The 22,674-nt window shown below is 38.8% G+C and overlaps 1 protein-coding gene across 2 annotated transcripts in view; it reads left to right on the top strand.

Moving 5' to 3' along the window:
- The window catches only part of LOC135114160 (extracellular matrix organizing protein FRAS1-like), an 80,006-nt gene that overhangs the window by 36,601 nt on the left and 20,731 nt on the right, over positions 1-22,674 (top strand). Inside the window, exons 4-34 of one of the 2 annotated variants that reach the window (XM_064029921.1) lie at positions 1,740-1,931; positions 2,088-2,247; positions 2,698-2,915; positions 3,476-3,635; positions 4,325-4,431; positions 4,700-4,819; positions 5,231-5,583; positions 5,838-6,047; positions 6,953-7,104; positions 7,379-7,565; positions 8,065-8,183; positions 9,855-10,001; positions 11,537-11,692; positions 11,986-12,233; positions 13,492-13,813; positions 14,229-14,399; positions 15,007-15,969; positions 16,118-16,220; positions 16,357-16,573; positions 16,909-17,161; positions 17,284-17,408; positions 17,624-17,768; positions 18,010-18,222; positions 18,489-18,775; positions 19,058-19,259; positions 19,663-19,850; positions 20,481-20,634; positions 20,780-20,934; positions 21,364-21,662; positions 21,775-22,018; positions 22,245-22,408. In XM_064029921.1, the coding sequence (XP_063885991.1) occupies positions 1,740-1,931; positions 2,088-2,247; positions 2,698-2,915; positions 3,476-3,635; positions 4,325-4,431; positions 4,700-4,819; positions 5,231-5,583; positions 5,838-6,047; positions 6,953-7,104; positions 7,379-7,565; positions 8,065-8,183; positions 9,855-10,001; positions 11,537-11,692; positions 11,986-12,233; positions 13,492-13,813; positions 14,229-14,399; positions 15,007-15,969; positions 16,118-16,220; positions 16,357-16,573; positions 16,909-17,161; positions 17,284-17,408; positions 17,624-17,768; positions 18,010-18,222; positions 18,489-18,775; positions 19,058-19,259; positions 19,663-19,850; positions 20,481-20,634; positions 20,780-20,934; positions 21,364-21,662; positions 21,775-22,018; positions 22,245-22,408 (6,734 nt within the window). Of the gene's footprint in view, positions 1-1,739; positions 1,932-2,087; positions 2,248-2,697; positions 2,916-3,475; positions 3,636-4,318; positions 4,432-4,699; positions 4,820-5,230; positions 5,584-5,837; positions 6,048-6,952; positions 7,105-7,378; positions 7,566-8,064; positions 8,184-9,854; positions 10,002-11,536; positions 11,693-11,985; positions 12,234-13,491; positions 13,814-14,228; positions 14,400-15,006; positions 15,970-16,117; positions 16,221-16,356; positions 16,574-16,908; positions 17,162-17,283; positions 17,409-17,623; positions 17,769-18,009; positions 18,223-18,488; positions 18,776-19,057; positions 19,260-19,662; positions 19,851-20,480; positions 20,635-20,779; positions 20,935-21,363; positions 21,663-21,774; positions 22,019-22,244; positions 22,409-22,674 lie in introns of those variants that run through there. The other variant, XM_064029922.1, reaches the window with a different exon arrangement.

Below are 22,674 nucleotides of genomic sequence, written 5' to 3'. Positions count from 1 at the left end.
TAACATTTTTGTGGCCTCACTATTTCATCCTCCCTTTCCTGCCGTCCCTTTCCTCTCCCCCCCCCCCGATCCTCTCTCGCACTTTCTTTCCCGCGAACATCACTTTTTTGCTGTGTTGTCAAGCTATTTATTTATTTATTTTTTTTTTTTTCAGTAAGGGTTTCCTCTTACTGCTCAAGTTCATTGCCAAATATGTACATGTACACACACACTCTCTCTCTCTCTCTCTCTCTCTCTCTCTCTCTCTCTCTCTCTCTCTCTCTCTCTCTCTCTCTCTCTCTCTCGGCGCGGTGAAGAGGGTTGCGTATTCTGCTGATCATGGAAGTTGAACAAAGCGGGCGCTACCATACTCGGCAGGCCCACTGTGAGATACCTGACCAAAAGTGTTCCCCGCCAAGACAGCCTCGGCCAGTATGGTGTGGTATCTGGTGTAGCCTTCTGGCCATGTCTCCCTTCCAGCCAAGACCTGAAGCACCACAGTAGAATACTATGTAATGGAATAGATTAATATAGCAAAAGATAAAATAAAGGCTTAAAAAATCATAGCAATAATAATAAATAAATAAATGAAGATGTATAAATAAATAAATAAATGAAATAATAGATATTGAAAAGAGTAAATAAATAATTAAATAATAAAATAGATTAGTTAGTAAAACAAGAAACTAACTAACGGCATTCGAAAATATAGCATGAAATAGTTAAGGAACTCTAAATAAGGACACAACTATGAACATAACAAAGAGAATACAGAAAACAGTCGAACAAGCACACACACACACACACACACACGATCTTGCAATGGACTCATATGAATTTTTGCGTGAAGTTGGCCAGTATTTCGCCCGTGATATCACGGCCGAAGTACTGGCCAATGGCCAACTTCACGCCGAGTGGCAAGCGACTTCAGCAGTGGCCACCGACCAGTCTGTAATCAGTGCTTGCGGTCCGCATCTCGCAAGCGGTCAGTCTTCCGCAAAATTTTATATTTGTAAATATATAGATCTTGGTCTGTAGTAGGCCCTGTTAGTTGCTCACGATCTATCCCTCGAGCAACGCTCTCGCTACGCAAATTTTGAGTATATCCAAAACAGTCCGAGTGGCTCCTGGCTATTGCGGACCACATCCATTCCATTGATGTCGGTGTAAAGGCGTTCCGACCAAGGTCACGAGGCATCTATGAACGATCGCAGACCAGCCCTGATACGACGGAAGCTTTAGTATCAACTTGTAAGAAATTCGCGTTATTGCGATTAAAGACATTTTTATTTATTTATTTATTTTTATTTTTTTCATAATCAGATGTTTCCTATTCCAGATATTTCCCCGTGAAACTAATGCAGTCACTTTGATTTATGTGGTCACTTTGGTGTTAATAATTTTGGACTCACAGTAACTGGTGGAAACTTTGAATGTGTAGTGTATGTGTATTTTTTTTTTTTTTTTTTTCGCTTGTGAAGTTCGAACCTTACGTAAGCCATTGCGGGCAACACAGACTCGGCACTTTTATCAAGCCACGAGGCAAAGTGTGTGTGTGTGTGTGTGTATCCAGGCCCATCGAGAGGCAGGGGTGGTGGGAGAGGGGTTCATCCGGTGTATTGCGATCTTTGGGGGTGCCCTAAGGTAGAGATAGGGGCTTGAAAGAGAATTGCAGTCCTTTTTAGAAACATTATAGATTTTGTTTTTCTACTGTGAGTGGTTAAGTATGTTTTTGAATCTTTACTGTTTGACTCCTCCAGAATGGGAGTGAATGGCACCAGGAAGCCTGTGTGGGGTGCCGGTGCCACGGGCAGGTAGCGGTGTGTGAGCGGGAGGTGTGTGAGGTGTCTGCTTGCCCACCATCACACCAGTTAATACACAGCCCCCAACACTGCTGTCCACGCTGTCTTCCACCTCCCACACCTTGCCATGCTGGAGATTCTCTCTTCCAAGTAAGTCCCGGGAGCAATGTGAGTTGTGAAACTCCTCACTCCTGTATCTTCTCAAGGAGTTTTTGCTGCACTTATGTCCGACATCTGACAGAAACAAGCACCTTACGAATGAAGGATCCAGTCCTTTACTTAGCTGTCACATTGTACTTCCTTCAGGCCGGTGAAGTTTGGTCTCCTGGAGGGTGTGAACAGTGTCAGTGCATCAGTGGAACTGTGTCCTGTGGACGCAAACCCTGCAATATTACCAGCTGCCCAGAGGGTCAGGTGCTGCTACAGCTTCCTGGAAAGTGCTGCCCTGAGTGTGTACCACTGGGTCGTGAGTATTAATTTCCTGTATCTCCATTCTTATAGTCATGCAACGTTCAGGCAGACAGAGCTTTAGGTAATTTTAACTATTACAGTTCCACAGCAGATCCTTTTAACTTATTAAGAAGCCCAAATCTTCTTCCAGTATTCATTGCATTATTTTACAAGTTCTTGGTCAATTACATTTTTCATTTGATTGAAAATCAATTTCCCATAATCGTTAGGATCATCACATACTTTTGTAGATTTAATCCTTTCACTGCCAGTCAGTGTTTCTCACAATCAAGTCTAAAATACAGACTTCTGTAGCTTACCAGAGATGAAAAATACCTCATATTCTTTTTTTTTATATCTATTCAAATAATTTATTACAGTGATCTCAGAATTCAAAAGACAACCATAGGAGTAAAAGAGTTAAGATAAGGTTGAAGAAACTAAAATATATTGCAATATTTCACAGGCCAATGTAAGGTGGGAAATGAAGTTTACATTGATGGTGCTCTGTGGTCACCAGTAGCATGTACACAGTGCCAGTGCCGTGATGGGAGGGTACTGTGCTATGTAGCTCAGTGCCCTCATCTCACCTGCCCAGCCAATCACACATTGGAAGTGAACCAGGGATCATGCTGCCCTAGATGTGTGGGGTCTCCTTGTGTGGTGCAGGGCAGAGTGTTCCAAGTAAGACTTATACATTGTTTGGTATTCCTTCAATTATTATTTAGAATTTGAGTTCTTCTTGGTTGGGCAGTATCTCTTTGAATAAGTAATCTTCGTCAAAAGTTGATAACCTGCTATATTCACTTATATTAGCACTCCATCAGTCTCTTTAGTATTTGTGAATTGTCATGGTTTATAAATAGAATAAATAAATAGGTTTATAAGAGAAAATTGTCAATAGATAAGAAGGATTTAAGAAAATGCTAATATAATAGAAAAGATTGTGAAATATTCATAAACTTTTGGCCATATATAAATTGATGTTCATGCTCTCAACCTAAAAGCATTGCCATTAAATAGGAAAGTACTCGACATTGTTGAAATTATAATCTTTGTCAGTTGTATCACTTGCAATATTTTAAAGATAAACAAATATACATTGATATATTAGACACATATATAACTTCTGATATTATTGAAAGGAATATACCAATTAGTCACTTTATTATTATGTGGCATTTGTGTTTTCAAAAATGATTGACAGAATTGTGTGTGTGTGTGTGTGTGTGTGTGTGTGTCAGTCTGAGGAGCAGTGGAAGGACAATGCATGTCGTGAGTGTGTGTGCATGGCAGGGCGTATCTTTTGCCACCAGCAGAAGTGTCCCAGCCTTCAGTGTCCAGAGGATGAGGAGCCACACCAGGAGGAAGGTGTCTGCTGTCCTAAATGTATTAAGACTCAAGGTGAGTAAAAAAAAAAAAAAAAAAAAAATTTACTCCAACATTTTTCTTTAACCCTCTTGCTGCAATATGCAACAGTTCACAGCACTAAATGAAGGGATCCTCTGTGATAGTAAAAAGTGGGTGAAACTCTAAAGCCACCTAACCCTGTACAGGAAAATTACATAAAGTGAAATAGTGATAAAAGCACAGTGTAAAATTTTTAGAAGCACTTGCAAGAAAGGAAAGGAATTGAAAGAATAGGTCCTTTCAGTGTCTAACCAATATAATATAAATAGATGGCTGCAGAACAAAGGGAAAGATGTTTGAGTTGTTTGTGACTAAGGAATGCTATGTCAAATAACAATGAAAGGGCAAACCTCTATAAGTGAGGGAATTTGGCTTAGTATTTCAGCAAATCATTTACTTCATCAGAATGGTTGTGAGGGCAGGAAAAGGGCAAGGAATAGATTGATTATATGCTTCATTATACAGTAATTCTCTATACTGTAGTATACAGCAAGACTATTATGATATATGAAAAAACATGTCAAGTATTAATGTATATTCTTTTTCTTGTCTGCATTTCTTTTCTCCTGTCTTTCTTTCTTTCTTTCTTTCTTTCTTTCTTTCTTTCTTTCTTTCTTTCTTTCTTTCTTTCTTTCTTTCTTTCTTCCTCCCTCCCTCCCTCCCTCCCTCCCTCCCTCCTCCAGGTTGGTGTTTGCTTGAGAATGGCACAAGCATAGCTCCAGGGAAAGTGTGGAGGAGGACTGCATGTGACTTGTGTGTGTGTCAGGAAGGCAAGGTTGTTTGTCAGAAGGTAAGCAAAAGAAAAAAAATAATGTAACATTATTCAAAGAAATAGGTATAAATTAAGTTGGGGTACGGTCTTATCATAATTATTGAATTGCAGGCATTAAAGCCATATGAAAAATCATGAATGAATAAGCAAGTAATAGATTATGAGAAAATAGCAAATTAAAAGCAAATCATATAGTTTTTAAAATAGATGAACTAAAATATACTGATATATACAGTACCTTAGGATAAGTTTTTAATCTGAGCATTAAGTATGTTTCTGTGCCTAGGTAGAGTGTGGTGGGACAAAGTGTGGTATGGGAGAGTCCCTAGTCAGTCAGCCTGGCTCCTGCTGCCCTGAGTGTGTCATAGACCAGTCCATGTGCCTTATGGATGGTGCACTCAAAAAAGTAAGTCATCCACATTCTTTATGAATTATTTGTTCATATATTAATCTAGCAAATAACAGAAAATTCCATCCTTTATACTACTTCTATCATTGAGATAGAATGTTTCACTGTATGTAATAAGACATTGAAAAATAGATGATATTGGGTTCACTTCACCTCTAAAATGATGGGGAAGAAATTGGTTCTCGAATAGAGTTGGAGATGACTAGAACAGACTCAGTAATCACATTACTAGTACCTAGTCATTAGGAATTTTAAAAGCTTACATAAATTTATGGATAAAGATGATCAGTGGGTAAGTACATATTACAAAGATTGCAACATGTAGACTTACTGGCTTCTTGCAGCTTCTCTTATTTTCTTGTTATGTATTTAAATGTTTACCCTCATAAGTATCTTACTACCACACAGAGTGGGGATGTGTGGAAGTCTGGGAAATGTCAAGTGTGTTCCTGTAGCAGAGGAGAGGTCACTTGCTACCAGCCCTCCTGCCCTTTGTGTCCTGAGGGGATGGTACCCATGTTGAATGACAACAGTGACTGCTGTCCACTATGTCAACATATTACATGCTCCAGCCACTGCTCACTGTGTGTTTCTGGCAATCCTGAGCCATTGTGCACAGTCTGCCAAAAAGGTTTCTTTCGTCAGTCAGGAATGTGTGTCAAAGAGTGCAGTAAAGGCACCTTCCAGCAGGGCACAGAGTGTGTCCCGTGCCATCCGTCTTGCTCCACGTGCTCTGATGCATCCAACTTTCACTGCACAAGGTATGATTTTGATGTGAATTATCAATTTTGTATGATTGAAATGTAAATTGTTTCTGAGATAGACATTCATACTGTAATAATAAGGTGCTGTTCTTTGATCTTGGAATCATGATCTAAGTCCTCAGGGAAGTCCTTTCATGACAAATTTATCCCACCTTCAGATCAGTTTCCCATTGTTTCTCTTGAGTAGCCAAGGGAGGCATTACACATATCAATTTTGAAAACCATTCTAGCATTGTATTTTATGTATACAGGTGCAAAGAGAGTGAGGTATTACACGAAGGCCAGTGTTTAAGTGACTGTGGTCGAGGATTTTATGCCAGTGGAGGAAGGTGCCATCCGTGCCATGCTTCCTGCAGTGAGTGTGCTGGGCCTGGATCTGACCAGTGCCAGGTGTGCCCTGCCAAGACTTTTCTGCATGCTGGTGTCTGCATTGAAGGCTGTCCCAGGGGATACTATGCCAGGTGTGTCATGTTGAGCAAGTTTACTAAAAAATATTGTAGTGTAAATAATTTGTGTAATAAATATACCAGATGTACAGATTTTACTCACAAGAAAATTCTATAATTTTACAAACTTGAAAATTATAAATATAGGTGAATTCTGTTTTCATTTAAAGTTTTGTTTGTTTTGCTCCAACCACATTTTCTTCAACCCTGTAAAGAAAATAAGGAAGTTAAACATATGATGATTATGATGATGATGATGATCCTCATCATCATCATCATCATCATCATCATCATCATCATCATCATCATCATCATCATCATCCACGAGTCAATGCTTGGGACATTTACAGGCTTTATTGGTGAATATTAATTACTGTGTTATTTAAGATTTAAGTGCTCAGGAGTCATGCCACATGGTTATTTCATATAGCTCTGCTCGAATCATTTTGATTTTAGTATTTGTTGCAAATCACAAATATCATTGAATTCCTTTGTTATTTTTCTTGTATGACACTGTACATGTGAAGTAAGCATTTGTATAAGAGGAAAAAGAGGTTGATATCTAGGGTATGGTGTTACAGAGTGACTCGTATATCTTTTAACACGGGCTCATTAATGTGCCTTGAAGAATTTAAACTTCTTTTGTGTATGACTCTTCAGAAGCCATCATCTCACAAAAAAAAAAGCTGTCATGTTTTTGTGTTGAATTTAAGTAGCATAGATAAAGGCAAAGTGTAGTACTATCTAATTTCAATAGATGCAGTATTTTTCATTTGTCAGTTTTTCTCATAATCTGGCACCACAATGGTTCCATGCAATATGAATTGGTGGACTTTACTGCATCAAAATTTTTGGTTTGCTTGGTTCCTTGATTTTAGGAAATATTGTTTTTTTAAGTTAAAAAGTTGGCTCTATTTCAGAGAGCAAGTTTGTGAAAAATGTGAGGAAGAGTGTGAGGTTTGTGGGTTGGGGCAGTGTCTGCGTTGCCGTCCGTCATTTTTTTTAGAGGATGGACATTGCCAGGAAGAATGCTCACTGGGCTTCTACAAGAGTCAAGATAACACTTGTCTTAGTAAGTAATTTCATATCACAAGTATGTACTCAGTTTGCAGATGGAAAAATGCCTTTTATTTAATTTTAATATTTACAAATGTTTCCATACATGTGTACAGTAATTACTCCCTGACTGTCACATTCCTGAAAATTTTTGTGGTTGAGAAAATTTATAATACTGGAGAAGTTAAGGTTTGAGTATTGATAATAATGTGGTGATTGAGTGAAATGGATAGTTTATATTACTGAAATTGAACAATTATTTATATTGCAATTGTATTTATATTTCCCAGGTTGCCATCCTTCATGCAAAACCTGCAATGGTGCCAGGATTTCTTCCTGTACTTCATGTCCTCATTACCTTTTCTTGAGTGGGTCATACTGCCTTAGCGTGTGCCCAAGAGGAACCTACGCTGAGGAAGGGCTGTGTATACCCTGCCATGAATCTTGCTCACATTGTTTAGGGAAAGGTCATGAGAGGTACATAAATGTATTGTTATCAGTTGTCTTGATTTGTAAAATTTGATGAAAATTCATTTATGCCTAGCTTTGTTGAAAACGGATGCCTTCTTCCCTTTTTAGAATCTCTTCCTGGGAAATAATGTTGACACAAAAGTTTTGTTTTCTGCTTTGTATTTTGCAAAGCTTCATTTTTTAATTATGTATTTTCTTCATGTATTTTTCTGTACTATCTTACCTTCTTTATCTAAATCTCAACAACACGTTAGCTTTTTAAAAGATAGATACTAACTTGTATGTCCTACTTTTCTTGATACCAGATTATGCATTGAAATCTCTCAAAGTAGGCAGCACATGTCTTGTTCATACCAGATTACCATTTTGATGAAACATATTGTCAAATGCATACATGAGCGAGCAGGATGTATCCACTGGATGATTAGTAATATACCTTTAATTAATATACACAAGTTAATAAATCAACTTAAGTAGTGTGGTTAATTTCCACCTCTCTTCTTAGTTGTGTGGAGTGCTCCCAGGCCAGACAGGTTGTGGTAGTGGAAGGGCAGGAACACACATCAGGCACATGTCAAGATGCTTGTCCTTCAACTCACCAGATGCAAAGCAATGTATGTGTAGGTGAGTACTTTGGCATATCATTGAGAACACAGGTGTGTCACTGATTCACTGTACCTGCTGAGTTATGATCTGAAATGTGACCCTTACTGTATACCATTTTTGTTCTGCAAGACATTATTTACAAATCCTTTCTTTGTTGTTAAAAAAACTGCATATATTTTTATAAAGTATTTAATGACATAGCTCTGCTTGGCAACCTAGACTTCCTTTTTGCCTTTAAGGAGTGCATGATAGTGGCTCAGAGAGCCAGTAAGCTCAAAAAAAGAGGGTACATTTCCATCTGTTGTTTTATGTGCTGCAGTCATATCAGAACATGCTAAGGGGATACCAAAATGCTCGAGTTATTAAGACGAAAGAGACAGCTCTGCTGCAAGAGATAAGAGGAGAGATTTAGAGAATTAGTGAAGGTACACATAGGATAAATTAGTCATATCCTGTTATGAAACTGAAACACTTCTGCCACACACAACCCACACCTCTGCCAGTCAGCAGTATTTTCCTGCCAGTTCTGTTTGGCTCTTAGGAGCATGATTCGTCAAGAAATAATATATGATCAAGAATATTAGAAGGAACAGAAAAGGAACTTGACAGCAAAAAAAAAAAAAATATTATCATCAATAAATATAAAATGCAAGAGAGTTCTAAAGAAAACCCAGCAACAAAGGGGAGTTTAGGAAATGCTTTCACCTCTTTGGAAGAGGTAATACCCAAACAGGGGATCCAGGAGCCAGAAATAATTCAAATTTTCTGACTCAGTGACTCCTGTATCTTCATAGTAAGGAAAAGCTGTAATTCCTTTTTTTGTTATGAAAATAACATGGAAAATTGCCTCTGAATTCTAATGACATATAGAAACCAAGATTATATTATTCCATTTCAGAAAACTTTATTTTTTATCTTTGGAATATATCCCTCCAACCATTTCTGTAATGATTTCAGTGAAACAAGGATCCAGCAGAATTAAAAAGCTCATATTTAATTTTTTTTCTTCAGATTTCATGATACAGAAATTTTAAAAATTTTCTTCATTAAAGTTTTTGCCCCCCCAAAAAAAAAAAACTTTTCAAAGAAAAAAATATATTCTTGACAAGTGAAACTGAATGCACATAAAAAAAAATGCATTGTTACATTGATGTCATATTATGTCCTTTCCTGTATGTGAAGCACAGGACTGTACAATAAAAATTGTAGGAAGATATATTTTGCAAAAAAATTATTTGAAAATGGGCGAATGGGAAGAAACAAAAGTAGGGAATGTTAGGGAGACTTGGACATAGAGTTGTATTTTACACCATATATATAATTACTTTGTAGGGATCTTTACCACTACCACCAATGTCATGCCTTCTTTGGACACTCCATAGAAACTCTAGAAAGTGATCTGAAGGTCAGATTAATCTTCAGCCATAAGAGGCTGTAATCAGGGATTTGAACCCTTAACCAGGAGAACAGAAGAACAATACCTTTAAATGTCAGGACCTTAACAATTGACAGGTTCCAAGATAATTTTTGGATTTTTTTCACTTCCATTGATTATTACACCTTCAGTCACTATACCACATTAACTAGGATTTTAGATATTTTGAGCATTATTATGGTCCTGGTGTGATGCCCAGCTTTGAAGCATCATGAAGACTCTTTATCTTAGAATGCTCTGCATCTTAATTCCAGCACCCCCCATGGGCTGTGAGGTGTGGCACGTGGCAGATCAATTGCACTGTCAGCATTGCCGTGCTGGTTGGAAGCAGCAGAGACACAGCTGTGTGAAAGAATGTGATCCAGGTTTCTATTATAATCCCAAGAAAAGTGTCTGCACAGGTAAGGTTTTTTTATTTATTTATTTTTTTTTATTTAATATTTGGTTTCCTCAGTTAAGTTCTTTAAATCATGGATAAGGGACTGTCTGCTTGTATGAGGTGTTAAGAAAATGCTGAAAGCTAAGGATGCATTCTTTATATCAGTGGTAGATATTTGATTGTCTTTTTTTTAGGCTGACTGCCTTATGATGAAGTGCATGCAATCAGTTTTAGTGCTTTGTCTATTTTTTTTTTTTATGTAGGAAGGACACTGGCCAAGGGCAACAAAAATCCAATAAAAAAAAAAATGCCCACTGAAATGCCAGTCCCATAAAAGGGTCAAAGCAGTAGTCAAAAATTGATGAATAAGTGTCTTGAAACCTTCCTCTTGAAGGAATCCAAGTCATAGGAAGGTGGAAATACAGAAGCAGGCAGGGAGTTCCAGAGCTTACCAGAGAAAGGGATGAATGACTGAGGATACTGGTTAACTCTTGTGTTAGAGAGGTGGACAGAATAGGGGTGAGAGAAAAAAGAAAGTCTTGTGCAGTGAGGCTGTGGGAGGAGGGGAGGCATGCAGTTAGCAAGATCAGAAGAGCAGTTAGCATGAAAATAGCGGTAGAAGACAGCTAGAGATGCAACATTGCGATGATGAGAGAGAGGCTGAAGACAGTCAGTTGGAGGAGAGGAGTGGATGAGACAAAAAGCTTTTGATTCCACCCTGTCTAGAAGAGCAGTATGAGTGGAACCCCCCAGACATGTGAAGCATACTCCATACATGGACGGATAAGGCCCTTGTACAGAGTTAGCAGCTGGGGGGTGAGAAAAACTGGTGGAGACGTCTCAGAATGCCTAACTTCATAGAAGCTGTTTTAGCTAGAGGTGAGATGTGAAGTTTCCAGTTCAGATTATAAGTAAAGGACAGATTGAAGATGTTCAGTGTAGAAGAGGGGGACAGTTGAGTGTCATTGAAGAAGAGGGGATTGTTGTCTGGAAGGTTGTGTTGAGTTGATAGATGGAGGAATTGAGTTTTTGAGGCATTGAACAATACCAAGTTTGCTCTGCCGCAATCAGAAATTTTAGAAAGATCAGAAGTCAAGCATTCTGTGGCTTCCATGTGTGAAATGTTTACCTCCTGAAGGGTTGGACGTTTATGAAAAGATGTGGAAAAGTGCAGGATGGTATCATCAGTGTAGGAGTGGATAGGACAAGAAGTTTGGTTTAGAAGATCATTAATGAATGATAAGAAGAGAGTGGGTGACAGGACAGAACCCTGAGGAACACCACTGTTAATAGATTTAGGAGAAGAACAGTGACTGTCTACCACAGCAGCAATAGAACAATCAGAAAGGAAACTTGAGATGAAGTTACAGAGAGAAGGATAGAAGCTGTAGGAAGGTAGTTTGGAAATCAAAGCTTTGTGCCAGACTCTATCAAAAGCTTTTGATAAGTCTTTTTTTTTTTTTTTTTTAATCATACATGCTATTAACTAGGATCCATTTAGAAGAAAGTCTCTAGGAATAACTACCACACAGTTTTACACTGTCTGATATTTATCAGAGTGTGATCCACGGTGCAAGACTTGCTCAGGCCCCGGCCATAGGAGCTGCCTAACCTGCCACAAGAGAGCCACACTCCATCCAAGGAAAACTGGAGCAGAGTGTCTCACTAAATGCTCCCGGAGACATTATCTGGCATTAGATAACACATGCCAAAGTAAGTACTTGGCTTCTAGTCTACTGTAAAATACAGGAATTCTGCTCTTCCCTAAGTTATGCCTGAGTACTGATTAAAAAAATACTTGAAGGGCCAGGTGATAAAACACGTAAACTAATTATGGGATCATGTTTATTTATTTTCTTTTTTAAATAGATAAGAAATAACACACTTTCTATTAGTGCCTTAATATTTCAGATGTTGCATTTTAAATAAGAACACATTCATTGAATCAGTTTTACATAAAAATTGCTTAAGTTCTCAGTATTCAATTTCCCATCTCTGGTGACCAGCCTGCCATCCATCGTGCAGTGTGTGTGCCCTTGACCACACCAACCCTACAGCCAGCATTTGTCTGCGGTGCAAGACAGACTTCAGGCACACTGAGAGGGACCAGTGTGTGCAAGAGTGCAGTGAGGGACATTTTCTGAATAGCAACTCAGACACTTGTGAGAAGTGCCATCCTCATTGTGCCACCTGTAATGGCCCTCATGTGACCAGCTGCCTCACTTGTCCTGAGGGAACCAACCTTACAACTCAGGTTTGGGCTTCATCCTTCTTAGTTTTAAGAATCCTCTGGAGACTTTAATAGGCTTCTAAATTTTATAAAGGTTATGAAAAGTTGGTAATAGAAAATATGATTCTTATTCAGTGAGGTTGACAATATATAGAACCCTCATGTGTAACTGGAGTATTCTTCAATAACTTAAATTTATTTTATTGATTAATAAGTCTTGTACTCCCCGATTGCAACAAATTCTTTTCTTTGATCCATTCAGCTCAAAATCACTCAAGGAAACATAATATAACAATGAAGGTTGCACTTTCCACTCTTAAATGCCAGCTTGAGGAATTAATCCAGTAGCTTACAGGTAATGCCAGGTTCACTCAACCTTTTTTCATTTATTTATTTTTTATTGTGTGTGTGATTCACCTACGGTTGTCTGCTGGTCACCTAGCCAGCCGTTACCCTATGGAAAGAGCTCAGAGCTCATAGTGACTGATCTTCGGGTAGGACTGAGACCACTGACACACCACACACTGGGACAGCGAGGTTACAACCCCTCGGGTTACATCCTGTTCCTACTTGCTGCTAGGTGAACAGGGGATTGCCCATTTGCCTCGCTGCACCCGGGATTTGAACCCGGGCCTTCTTGATTGTGAGCTGAGCGTGCTGTGTGTGTGTGTGTGTGTGTGTGTGTGTGTGTGTGTGTGTCTCAGGGATTGTGGCTAGGGAAAAAGAAAAAGATAGAAAGGGAGTCTGCATATGTTGGCACTCCCAAAAAGAATAAAAAATAGAGGGATCAAGAGATGGCCAATTTACTTTTTGAGCTGTCTTGATGCTCCTCTTTTGAAAGAGTTCAAGTCATATGTAGGAGGGAATACAGAAACAAGAAGAGAATCTCAGGGCTTGCCTGAAAAGATGATGAAAGGGTAGAGATAATGGTTAAAATTTGCTTTAGCAAGGTGGACAGAATCGGCCTGAGAGTAAGTAGAAAGTCTTGTGGAGTGAGACTTGCAGGATTAGGTGGGAGAAACATGCAGTTAACAAGTTCAGAAGAGTAGTAACAATAGAAATAATGGCAAAAGATAGTAAGAGATGCAACACTGCAGTGGTGAGTGAGAACCAAGACAGTCTGTTAGAGGGGAGCAATCAGTGAGATTAATGACCTTTTACCCTATCCTACTTAGAAGCATTGTATGAGTTTATTCTTCTTGATTGACAGAAATTTCCTGTGAATTTTGTTCATCTTTACTAAAGCAGGAGATGAATATTTAGTGTATTTACTTTTCTTCAGGGAATATGTGAAGTAATCCAGTGTTCAAGTGGCTTCTATTTGAATCAAGAGGGAATTTGCTCCAGATGTGAAGGAGACTGTAACACCTGCTCCAGTGATGGCTTCACTTGCCTCACCTGCCATGCTTCCCAACATCTACTCTATGGAAAGTGTGTTGATCAGTGTCCCTCCATGTTTTTTGTGGACTCAAATTCTGATGGAGAGTGTCGAGAATGTCACTGGACCTGTGAAAAATGTTTGGGTCCTTCAGTGGAGGACTGTCTTGAGTGCAGGGAGGGCACAGTACAGGAAGGAAGCAGCTGCCTCACTGAGTGTTCCTCAGGTATGATTAGCATGATCTTTAGTGTACTAGGACTTAGAAAGAGATCATCATGTATAAGAGTAAGGAAGACAAAATGTAACATAAGGTAGTAGCTTCTTGGATGCATCTCTCTCTCTCTCTCTCTCTCTCTCTCTCTCTCTCTCTCTCTCTCTCTCTCTCTCTCTCTCTCTCTCTCTCTCTCTCTCTCTCTCTCTCTCTCTCTCTCTCTCTCTCTCTCTCTCTCTCTCTCTCTCTCTCTCTCTCTCTCTCTCTCTCTCTCTCTCTCTCTCTCTCTGCTATAGTTGAAGCAATCCAGAATGACCTCTGCTTTCCTATCTGTGATTCCTTTATTTTTGCCTAGTATATTAGAAGTCAATATGTCTGGCATGAAGGCATACATTCCACACACTGTCACCTACCTTTTTGCTCTGTGCAGGGCTCTACCAAGATGGCCAGAAGTGTCGTCCCTGTCCTGGAGGCTGCAGTCTGTGTAACACCAGCTCCACCTGCCTGGCCTGCCACAGTCCCTACTTGCTGCAACATGGCCAGTGTGTGACCTCCTGCAAACCAGGAACTTTTGCCAATGTATTTGATAACGTTTGCCATGGTGAGTGAAAACAATAGTTGTATGATCATTTCCTTATTATATATGTAGTATGGTATACATTCTTATATTACAAGTATTGCAGTACTAGAAGAAGAAGTTTTCTTTATGAACAACATGCGTACTTTCAAAAACACTGTGCACCAAAATTCCATTTATCCTCTTTTAGAACATCTTGATTTTTGAATAATCTGGCAACTGGAAACAGTACATGCACAAATGAGCCAGTTACCAAGACTGCTTAAGCTGAGTTCATTTAATATACTGGCATAACTGCATATCAGTCTGTTGAGTAGTCAGTGATCATGTCATGCTCCCATGTGGATATCAGTTCGATATATTTCTCTTCGTGACACTTTTGCCTCAGTGTTTTTTGTATTAACTTTTAAGCAAGAGGATTTTTTTTAATTTGGTTTATACTTCACATTATTTTGTGTAGTTAAAGTTATTTATTAGCTGCTTATCTCTGTAAGCTTAGATATTTTTATTTGGTTGTAATTTAGCATTTTTAACATTTTTTATCAAGTACCTGATATATTATCAGTATATAGTTTAAGAACAAGAATAAACGTTCTCAGATCTACCTTGCACAGTGTTAGTTGTATCACAGAATGTGGAAGTGAGTGCGAGGAGTGTTCCCTGTTCGAGTGTTTACGCTGCCGCCTGCCCCACCTGCTTCAGGGAGGCCAGTGTGTGGAGCACTGCAGTTCCAACTACCTGGCAGAGTCTGGAGTCTGTCACTACAATGCTGTGGGACCTTCCCTTCGCCTCTTGGGTCCTCTAGTTGCTGAGTATGGAAAATTGTCTCTTCTGAATGACTCTGTTCTGCACATTATGGATGCTGACACTTCTAGAGATAGACTAATTGTCACATTAGAAGAATTACCCTCAAATGGAGTTCTCCTGAGAATGGTCAATGGCAGCAGTCATAAGTTGAAGAAGAATGGCAGCTTCACTGCTGCTGAAATGATTGAGAGCAAGATATACTACAAGTATCAGACAAACCAGCCACTGTATGGAGAGATGCAATTAAGTGTGTCAGATGGCCACTACAAGGTTGGACCAGAAGTGATCTCTATAAATGTGATTTCATTTCATTCTCCCAGAGTGGTTACCAATGAACCTTTGCTGGTATTTCATGGGAAGGCAGCACCATTAAGTAATAAAATTTTAAAGATTCTTGACCTAGACAATCCAGAAAGTGTAACCATCAAATTAGTGGATGGGCCACACCATGGCCAGCTGTCTGTGGCTGGGGAGGAACTGGTCATGTTCTCCTTGGAGGAACTGGCTCAAGAACAAGTGATATACTCCCATGATGGCTCAGATAAGGAATCTGACCTTGTTCTTCTCCAGGCCAGTGATGAGTATAATGTGGTGAACTTACTGTTGAAAGTTTTCATTGTTGATGAGGGAGACACACATCCTGTGCTGATCAGGAATCTTGGTGCACAAGTGGATATGGGTGGACAAGTGCAGATCTCTCCTCAGATGCTGCAGGCTTCTGACATTGATTCAGAAGATGAAAATTTACTCTTTACTCTTCTGCCTATGCTGGAAAATTCTGGCCAGGGTAAGTGATGTTTACTTTTAATTACTGATATTTCTTTATATTGAAGTGATATTACTTTTAATTTATAGTATATTACTTTTGTCATTGAAACAATTAATGAGTTTTGCTAGCTTTTAAAAATAGAGTTTTAAAAATCCAGTATTTTCAGGCAAATTGGCCTTGGTCATACCACTGCCTGCTGCCCTGGATGGCTTCTTTAATGATGGATGGACTCAGATGGATGAAACACACTTGGTGAGGCCCACCACAAGGTTAGTTAGGCAATATATCAAAAATGTATTTGATTTCTGTGATGAATTTTATGAGAATGCTAATTTAACCTGAAATTTGTTCAGCTTTGAATATGATATATTGTGGTACTTCAAATGAAAACTTGACACACTTCAGCTTCACCCAGCGGGATGTGGACGAGGGCCGGGTGTGGTACTTGCATTCTGGGGATCTGATGGGAGGTGATGGTGTGTCAGATCAGCTGTTGTTCTCAGTAGCTGATAGTTCTCACCCACCTAACATCCTGGCTGACCAAACATTCATCATAAATGTGGAACCCTCAAGCCCAGGGACTGAAGCATCCCCTGCACCAGGCACTCAGCTGATTGCCACAGTGAGTCTGAGGAATACAGTGCCTCAGTTAAAGAGATTAATTTACAGTTACACTACTAAAGGAGAAATAAAAAATAACTTCTTCATTGATGAGTAACTGTAATATTTCTACTACTGATCAGTATATTCTAGAACCTTATTCAGTATACACATAATCTAATCAGCTTGGAAGTTGTTATGTTACTGACATCTAAGGTGTTGTCCTTATGTCAGGGATTCAATCCACCAACCTGACAAAGGCTCCTCATAACTAAAGATATATCACTCCCTTCTGATCATTTTCTTGGAATTTTTAAGAAGTGCCAAAGGGAGTATTATAATTCTATTTGCTTTCAGGTACAAGAGGGGCAAGCATTAACTCTGACCCCCAGCCACCTGTCTTTCTCTGGGATGGGTCCTTCAGAGCACTTGGTGTACACCATCACACATCCTCTAGGGCCTCTGGATGGCTCCCTGTTTCACATTGACTCTCCTGGCCTTGAGCTGCGACAGTTCATGCAAGCAGACATTAGTGACATGAAGATAATCTACATGCCTCCATTTAATGATATGGGACAAGAGGATAAATATTTCAGTTTTAAATTTACAGGTACTGCAGAGTATGATTATTGAAAGTTTATTTTTTGTGATTAACATCATTACAAAGAAATTTTGAAAACAGTTAAAGGTGCACATCATTATCATTAAGTAATATTTACATGTTTGCCACAGTCTCAGACACAATGGCAGATGGGTCAAATCATCTCCCAGAACAGAAGTTTACCTTCCATGTGGTGCCCCAAAAAGGAAGTCAACTCTCATTTGCCCATCCTGATCCTGAGCTCATCATAAACAGTGTAAGACAGTCTTGCTTTTATTTTTTCAAGGAGTGTTGGAAATCCTTGCATACGTATATACTCATTACTTAGTGTGCATTAAGACAGTATTCTTCTTAGTTTGTGTTTTTATAAGGTTATTACCTGTGCTTTCACTTCAATGATATACAAAATGTAGTTTGTTTTAATGAGTGATATAGGTTATAGAGTTTTACCAGGCTTCTTTCTTCAAACAGCATGAGACAGTAGTGCTGCAGCCTGAACTTTTTGAACTGGTCAGCCTGTCACCAGAAGAAAATGTGTTATTTATTCTTCTAGAGGCCCCTCTCTTTGGCACCATCACAAGAGAGGCACAAGGAAATTCATACCTATTCACAGAGGGTAAGAGGCCATTCCTTCACTACTGCTGCCTTCTTGGGATCAGAGGACACATATTCCTTGCTTTGTTAATTGGCACTCCACCTTCTACTGCAAAACACTTAACATGTTTAAACCAGTCATGCCCTTTCTTTCCCTCCACATAGCCAAACTAACATAATCTACCCATTCTCAGTGCTTCACTGATATTCCCTGCCTTAAGCCTGCCTCTTGATTTCTCAATATGTGTCCCTTATCTTTACAGAAGAAGGCCTTGATCTCATTGAAATGAGACAGTCCCGTTTTCTGTACAATCATGATGGTTCTGAAGCGACCCAGGACTCCATGGTGTTCCTGGCCCTGGGACACTCCTCTGAGGCCAGTTCTCGCATTAGTATCACAGTGCGTCATCACCACACTGACAACTACCGCCTGCTCAAGAGTGACAATGCCACATTGTCTCTGACATTAAATGAATGTAAGGTTTGAAAGTAATGTATCTATTCTCTTGCATGTATATAATTTGAAAATAAATGTTAATGGGTTGAATTATAGTGGCATCCAAGCAGCAGCTGAAAGAAATTACTTTTGCTTTGTTGATGTTCCTTCTTTTGCATGCAATGAAAATATTACCCATCTTGTATTCATTAGGATTCTGGTATACATTCCATCTCAGATTTTCTTCTGGTGTTCAGCATGGCCATTTCACACTAAGGTGACTGAATACCTTCATGTTTGTTTCAGATGAATCAAAAGTCATCGGCAGTTCTCACCTCCACTTCACAGATCATCGCTCCCGAGATGAGGAACTTGTATACACTATAACATTCCAGCCACAGTTTGGTTCCCTAGTTCTGACAGAATCACCTGATGTTGTAAGAGTGCTTAATAAGACTAACAAGTTCACACAAGCAGATATTGTATGGGGCCACATCAACTATACCTCTCACACAGAGATTGGCCCAGAGGAAATAGAGGACCAGGTGTCCTTCAATATCACAGATTCTGGAAACAATGTGCTTTCAAATCAGGTAAAGAAAATATGCATCTCTCTCTCCATAAAAGCTCTATAGCTTTACCTGTAGACTTATTAACAATGTTATAGAGCACTTAACATAAGGGGATGAAATGATATTAGTATAGGATAATACATAACTACATTTTCTGAATATGGAAAGGGATTAGAAGAACAAAAGAAAAAAGCTGTGAAAACACATTTATATATGGAGATTTTGAAATCTCATAGTTATGATGTTGACACAAACATACATGGATATTTTTTTCTGAGTAATATGAATTTTCATTTATTCCAGGTATTAAGAGTAACAATTCTTAGTGTGGACAACAGCATTCCCAATGTGGAGGTAGGAGGCCCAGTGCTAGTGGCTGAGGGAGGCAGCATGGTGGTGCCTGCTACTTCTATCATTGCTTTAGATCTGGACACACTACCATCCAAACTTGAGGTGGTGTTAGATTCACAGCCAATCTTTGGATATCTTACCAACAAAGATGCAGGTAAATTTTCTCACCAGTCATCATATTCAGTATGCATAAGGCTACTCAGGGCTGACATAAGGATCAGGAAAATCCTAAGTGGACTGTCTTTCATCAAGGCCTTAATTGTATATGAGCTTCAGACATTTGAAAAATTCCAGACATCCTCTAAAAATATTTTTGCTTTATACAGAGAGTAAGATCTGGATAAGATTTTTTTGGTTAGAATAGCTGGTCTTTGGAATAGTCTACCTTCAACAGTTCTGTTCCTCACCTTATTGAAATATAAGACTTAATATGGAGATTATTTACGCAGAAAGCAATTTGAATTCTAACACAATAATATAATTTACATAATGAAACCTATTTTTTTAATGCTTAGCCAGTTTTTTATGCACATCTTTAATTAAAATTCTTCTTTCAGACAATGCAGTTGGTTCTCAAGGAACAGCTCCCTTGGCCAGGTTTCCTCTGTCAGCCTTGCAGGACGGCAGTGTGTGGTACATCCAGTCACTGCACCGTGACCAGGAGCCTGACCAGGACACTTTTCTCTTTCATGTTACTGATAGTAAAAATGATTCTCCAGTTGAAAGATTTAATATAACTATCAAGGTAATGTTATTTTTACCTCTAAGTTTAAACTGTGAATTTTGCTTTTTGAATTGATATCCATTTTATTAGAATATATGTTTCGTCTGAACTGGCCAGCCAATTAGGACTACATATTTTCACAAATAATGTATTTAGTTTTCTGTCTTCCAAGAGTAGTTACTGTGCATGGAGAATAACACAGTAATAAAGGTAAAACTGTGCCACACTAATGGACCATAGATCTTGGGCTGATATTGCCACCTAATCCTTGATCCCAGTATAGTGAATAGGGTTGCCAACTCCTTATTCTACCTATACCTCTTCATGCTAGGAGTGGATATATATAACAGAATTCATCTATAAATCATATACTAGGCAAATGTAGCCACTAAATGCCATTTGTCTTCCATTCAATCCTATTGCTAAAAGTAGGATTTTGTGGTTTTCCTCCAGTATCTTGCTCATTCACATGGCAGTGTACCTAAGTAACTCCTGCTTAGTGCAATACAGCTTTTGTTGCTACTCCTGACTGGTTATTCCAAGGAATGAAGGTAGCTAGACATAAACTTTCTCTGCATCACTATTCCATTAGATATTTTTGTATTCTTATGTATTATGGACCTTTTTTGTGAATATGTATTTTCTTTACAGCCTGTCAATGATGAACCACCAGTTGTCTTGGGAGAAAGAGTGCTTGTTGAAAAAGGGCAAACTATTGTGATTAAAAACCAGTCCCTTTCCATATTTGACACAGACTCTGGAGCTGAGAACCTCATAATAAGTGTGGAGCAGGTGCCACAGCATGGTGAGACCCTTTTGGCTTGTTACCTATTAATCTAGATGACATTGTACTTTTACATTGAGTATTGATACAGCAAGTAAAATGTACATTTGTATTATTTTTCTGTTATTTAAATATGGTTTATCATTAAGGTTGTTATTGTGTACAGGCTCATTACACAGGAAGAAGTCAGCATCAGATTCCATCAAGCAAAGTGACCGTCTTGTGCGTGGGCAATACTTCACTTTTCAGGACATACTGAATGGCTTGATACTATACAGTCATGATGGCTCAAAGTACCCTGAGGATGTCATCCAATTTTTGGTAAGCATCCAGAATATTTCCCTGTCGAAATATCATGTCGAAATATCAGTACACTGATATTTTGTGCAAAACATATTTTCTAGCAAATGCATCATCATTGAATATTTGGGGGTTGCCATGAATTTGCAAATTGAGATGCTGTGAAACTTGATGCTCTGCTGTATTCTTAACCTCAAAAGTTCTTTCATAACAGTAACCTGAGCCTCTCAGTTTATTTTTGGAGTCTTCAGTTGTTAACTGTTACAGGCCATCCTTAAACACTAGCCTCTCAATTAAACTGGTTTAATTGACATCCTGTTCTTTTCTTCTTTATTTTTTACTCTATACCTTTGCACAAAATTTAATAATGCTTATACCTCCATTGCACAACATGAGTAAATAAATGTATAATTAACTTTAAAATTTTAAAGAAACTGTATTTCCTCACAGGTGAGTGATGGAAGTCATGAAACAGGTGGAATTGTGGAGTTTGAAATAGTGCAGGAAAGAGACATGGCTCCAAAATTGAGCATCTCCTCCAGTCTGACCCTGAGGGCTGGCCAGATGGCTCTTGTATCTCAGAATCTTCTTAAGGCTGAGGATGCTGACTCAGATGATGAAAATATTAAGTATGTGATCACTCGGGTGCCAGACTCAGGGAGCCTTGAAATCCATCACCTGGGCTCCTGGGTGCCTCTTGGAGTGGGATCCGTCTTCCTGCAGCAGGATGTTCAGAATGGTCACATCCGGTAAGCATTGTCACAATATTTATTTTGTCACTAATATTCTTTAGAAATGCACATAAAATGTAAATAATTGTGCAGCAGATTTATGTAATAATAAATAATTTATCATTGACAGGTTTGTGCACCGTAATGATGCACGTAATGATGCTACAGATGTTCTCCGATTTAACCTTCTGGACTCCGAAGGAAACATTAATTTGGATCAAGCACTGCACATCACTGTGTTGGAAGATCACATACCTCCACGTGTAGTCACTAACACGGGTCTTACAGTCTTAGAGGATGGCAGTGTTCCCATCACACACCACCTCCTTTCAGCCACTGATACAGAGGTGGCTCCAGCAGAATTACAGTTCTCAGTAAGCTACTTCTATCTTATTGTTACTGTGTATTCCTGAAGATAATGAACATTGAAGGACTTGGTTATGAACAAAGAAGCTTTATTAAATATAATTTTCAATTGGACCTGAACTGGCTTCAAAATAAAATTTATAATTAATATTTTTTCTGTTATGTTTGCTGTGATTTTGTAATACTAGTTAGGTACAGAAATTGTAACCCTATTGATCATCTTTGTGGTGGCAGTTGGTGAGTGGGCCTACTCAGGGACACCTCTTTATGGCAACCTCACCTGAGGAAGCAATATCAAGCTGGAGTCAGGAAACACTGGAGACAGGTGGCTTGCTGTACCGCCAGCAAAGTGAGGAAGAAATCACCAGTGACCACTTTGTCTTTACTGTATCAGATGGGTGAGTTTTCATGATCCTCTTTTGTCTTCATCAGAAGCATTGTTCATCTTGAGACTTGATTTTTCTCCATAATAATTTTTTTTTAGTATGATGATGTACCTTCTGTATAGTTGTAGATCAGTTCCCAGTACATCTAAAAGCATCTATTCTTCAAACTTAATGAAATCAAAGTTCAGTCTCATAACATTTCCTTTACACCCTGTGTAGTGAAGAGGATGATTTTTCAGATATGTATCATAAAATAGTTGTCACCATCCGGAAATAGT

Source organism: Scylla paramamosain, chromosome 2, assembly GCF_035594125.1.
Source record: "Scylla paramamosain isolate STU-SP2022 chromosome 2, ASM3559412v1, whole genome shotgun sequence".
Lineage (NCBI taxonomy): Eukaryota > Metazoa > Arthropoda > Malacostraca > Decapoda > Portunidae > Scylla > Scylla paramamosain.
Note: the sequence above shows the minus strand (reverse complement) of the source record. Positions and strands in the feature narration are given on the sequence as shown.